This window comes from Tribolium madens, unplaced genomic scaffold (genome assembly GCF_015345945.1).
Source record: "Tribolium madens isolate multiple individuals breed KSU strain unplaced genomic scaffold, Tmad_KSU_1.1 Scaffold_97;HRSCAF=244;Tcas5.2_LG3a, whole genome shotgun sequence".
NCBI lineage: Eukaryota > Metazoa > Arthropoda > Insecta > Coleoptera > Tenebrionidae > Tribolium > Tribolium madens.
In genome coordinates this window covers 12,527,460-12,531,593 of record NW_025401069.1, presented here as the reverse complement: position 1 = coordinate 12,531,593, position 4,134 = coordinate 12,527,460, and the positions used below count along the sequence as shown (strand labels likewise).

The 4,134-nt window shown below is 33.3% G+C and overlaps 1 protein-coding gene across 1 annotated transcript in view; it reads left to right on the top strand.

Annotated features, from left to right (window-relative positions):
* The window catches only part of LOC123014128 (carbonic anhydrase 1), a 7,768-nt gene extending 5,047 nt beyond the window's left edge, over positions 1 to 2,721 (top strand). Inside the window, exons 3-6 of the mRNA XM_044413034.1 lie at positions 944 to 1,135; positions 1,596 to 1,810; positions 2,125 to 2,346; positions 2,400 to 2,721. Of these exons, the coding sequence (XP_044268969.1) occupies positions 944 to 1,135; positions 1,596 to 1,810; positions 2,125 to 2,346; positions 2,400 to 2,537 (767 nt within the window). The 3' untranslated portion in view covers positions 2,538 to 2,721. The remainder of the gene's footprint in view (positions 1 to 943; positions 1,136 to 1,595; positions 1,811 to 2,124; positions 2,347 to 2,399) is intronic.
* The last annotated feature ends 1,413 nt before the right edge of the window (positions 2,722 to 4,134 follow it).

The window sequence follows — 4,134 nt, the reverse complement described above, 5'->3', positions numbered from 1 at the left end:
ATTTACAATTTTTCACACATATTTTTTCTCTTTTTGAATTAAGATTGTTACATCATGACTTAGCTAAGGTCCCATTTTTCTATTATTCCTATATTTCTTGTTATCAAACCATGAAAATTTACTTTTCTTTTTATTTTTCACATTTTTTTTTAGTTATCTATAAGTATCTTATTTGTGCTAAAGAAGTACACAAGTAGTAAGGGAATAAAAAAATTCTTAGGACCTTGGATAAATAAAAAAACTCGTTTTTTTTAAATATACACAATGACTTTTTAAATTTTAAATTTCATTCTAATTTTATTTTAATTTTACAAACATCGGGTTTTTCAAGCAAGTATCCTAGAAATGACTGAAAAAATGTGGTATCAATAGAAATACTCAAATATTTTAATTTTATTAAAAAAAATATATTTTTTTCTGTTTATGGTGAAAAAAAAAAAAAAAAATAATAATAAAAATACAAATCCAAACAAATTAAAGAAAATTGATTCATAAAAATATACCCACAAAAAGATTAAAAAAAATATCATGTTAGTCCCTAGTCGCGCTAGAATTACGTTGAATTCAAAACCGCTTTGGAAAAATTTTACCTCAAAACCGTGATTCTCATAAAAACACGCAAAAAATTATCACATAAGTATTAACTTAATTGTTTGCGCAAATTTTTCGCATTAATAAACCCATGAACAATATTACTCAACCATCGAGGTTACTTTGACAAAACGTTACCAAACCGCCTCAAAACCAGATCACTACCAAGACCCACTTTCTAAATTGTCTCAAAATCCGGGTATATCACGCCTCCGGTTCAACATTAGCACCAATTAGTCTCACAAAGAAACGTTTGTCGCTTGCAGCAAACCGCGACAAAATCGTTTAAATGCAGATAATGACATTCAACACACTTGAACTTGCACAAACATGTGCGTGTCATGCTTTTCAGGACCTGAAACGTGGGCCAAGTGCTACCCGGAAGCGGCCGGCGACCGCCAAAGTCCGGTCGACATTCAACAGGTTTGTCTGAAAAGTTTCAACACGAACCGGAAATTGACCTGGAGGTATGTTCCGGAGAATACTGAAGACGTCACCAATACGGGGTATTGTTGGAAAGTGCACGTCAATGGGGAGGGATCAGGTATAAAATTTTTATACAGGGTGCGCCAGAACTCGCGCCCCAGAGAAAAATGCCATATAAGGTAAGATACCAGGAACATGGAAAAAATGTTATCTATAAAAATTTCGAAGTTATGAGGGTTTAAAGTTTGCACTTTTCTCTATTTATTTCAGTTGGAAAAATAATTTTTCAAGTTTTTTTGCTGTAGGCTATTAAAAGAAGAAACAAGGAAGGTGTATCCTAAATTGTGTTATTTGTGGCTTTTATTGGCCAAATTTTTGTCCCTTTACTAAATAATTGTAAAAAAACATATACAAGATCATCAGTATCCTTAAATAGATATAAAAAATGTCAAATGTCAAAAATTTTTAAACATTTTTTTCATGTTCCTGGTATCTTACCTTACTTGAAAATTTTCTCTGGGACGCGAGTTCTGGCGCAGCCTGTAGTTAGGGATTTGCCCCCAAGTGGATTTTTCCAGAGTTGAGTGGCGGCCCCCTTGAGGGGAAGTACATCCTCGAGCAATTTCACTGTCACTGGGGCGAGACCAACGACCAGGGCTCCGAGCACACCGTCAATGGGCAAAAATTCGCCGGAGAGCTCCACCTCGTCCATTGGAACTCCACCAAATACCATTCCTTCTGCGAAGCGGCCAAACACCCCGACGGTTTGTGTGTCATTGGGGTTTTCCTTAAGGTACTTCCCCGGGAAAAAGCAAAATTATCCTCGTATTTCGAAGTTGGTTATTTTAAGGTGGCAGCCATGCAAAAAATCACGCCATCCTAACCTCAATCTCCCCTTAAAGGTGTTTTTTTCAAATAAATGTGTACCCCAAGTGGCAAAAAATAATTAAAATTGACAACTTAATTAACAAACATAAAAATGTTTGTCATTATTGATGTGATTAAAGTTGTTCTGAACGACATTAATTTTTGTGTGAATTGGCCTTTAAGTTAAAGATGCATTTAGACTTCTACAAGCCACAAAAGCATACAAATTGTGTGTTCCAGGCCGGCAAACGCCACCCCGAGTTGGACAAAATCACTGCACAATTATCTCGGGTGGAATACAAGGGGCAAAGGGCGAAAATCGGGGTGCCTTTGAACCCAGGCTTGTTCATTCCGGAGGAAAGCGGGTATTACACGTATCAAGGGTCGCTGACGACGCCCCCTTGCTCCGAGTGTGTGATTTGGATTGTCTTCAAGGAGCCGATTGAAGTGTCCCATGAACAGGTTGTTTCCAAATCGAAAAAAATAACATTTTTTCTTAATAAATCAATTCGTAGTTGGTGGCTTTCCGGAACTTGAAATGCTACTGTGAGCAAGAAAAATGCCCCTGTGATGAGTTTCAAGGCTTCGTGAAGAATAATTTTAGACCCACTTTGCCCTTGGGCAAAAGAGAGATTAGAGAATGTCGACAATAATGATAACGTTTCAGTATTTTGCGATTAGTTCCTTCCTGTGATTGTAGGTTGATGTGATATGGGTGCGAGAGCACTGGTGCCTTAAATTGTTACATTTATATAAACTACGAAAAGTATTATGTAGTTAAATATTTTTAGACAAGTCGTTGTAAAACACTGTTCAATAAAGCAACAGTCAGTTTTAGAGTTTCTTTTTTAAACAAAACGCTTCAATAGTTATTTAATTAGCGGGTTTTTTTTTTCACCGTTTTTTAAGTTCTGGGTCTGCCAACATTAATTCATTGGTGAAATGAAAGTTACTAGACACTGCGCGCTAAAAAGTAGTACTGCGTCAAAATACCAGATAATTGTTGAAAAAATACAAGTTTCAAATATTTATCCATAATACAGTTTTCATTTTTGTAATAAGCATGGTAGCTTTTGAATTCAAGATAATCATTATTAAATCAAAGTCGTTTTATTATTGCAAAATGTCGGCAACGTGCAAGCACTGCTGTATTATTGGTTGCATACACCGTAACTGTTTTTATTTACATTTGTGATTAAAATAGTGGAAATTTAAAATAACCGAATAATTACAGGTGAATTAACAAAAAATTATTTAAATCCTTTTTTTTATCTACGTTAAATAAATTATTCTTGCAATATAAAATTTTAAGTTATAAAAAGAAACCTTTAACTAAGTTTTTGCGACTAAACTTTTGGTTCGAAGAAGTGTTTTGTATATTTTTGCACTGACTCAAAACAGATGCTATAAAGTAAACAGTTTAAAGAAGTTGATAATAAGTTTGATTAATTAAAATAACCAATGAAAATAAAATTTCTGGTCTACGAATTAATTATTTTGTTTTGCAAATTTTAACTCAAGCAGTTCAAATCGGTCATTACTACCAAAAACAAAATGATTCCTCTTCCTTTTCGTACATCTGGCGTGTTGGAAGGCATCCAACTGTGGTTCATTTACGGAAGCTGCCAAACATTGTGCTATTTTGAGTTATTCTTAGAGCAAAACAAAAAAGCGTCTTTCTAATTTAGTTTATTGTTTACACGAAAAGAGAATTTACAACTGCAAAAATCAAAAGTTGGGAAAATATCAAGTTCAGTGAACTTGACATTGCCGCAGAAAAATATAAAGGATACGATCCGACAACAAAGAAGCAAGATAAAAGTTAAAATAAAATATATTTAATGTAGGAAAATGCAAATAAAACAATTACTTTTTAGTTTTGGAAACAACAAATTATCTTATACCTTAATTTGACCAAATATTGCACTTTGTTTTTTCACTTTTGTTTAATAGATTTAACAATTTTCCTTGGATTCTAACTCATAAATATTTTAACATACGAGAATGACGAGGTCTTATTAATCTTTCATATACTTTAAGTAGTTAACATCTTTGTATGCAGCTGAATCCCTGCCAAATACACTGCCAATGACTTTAATATAGACTGTATTATCCATGATTAAAAACAAATTCTTCCAAAAAAATAAACACCTACCTATGCAAAACTTGAATTTTTTATAAAATTATGTAAAAAAAACAAAATATTTTATCAAGGTTGAATTTAAAAAAAGTTTACAGCTACAAAATACT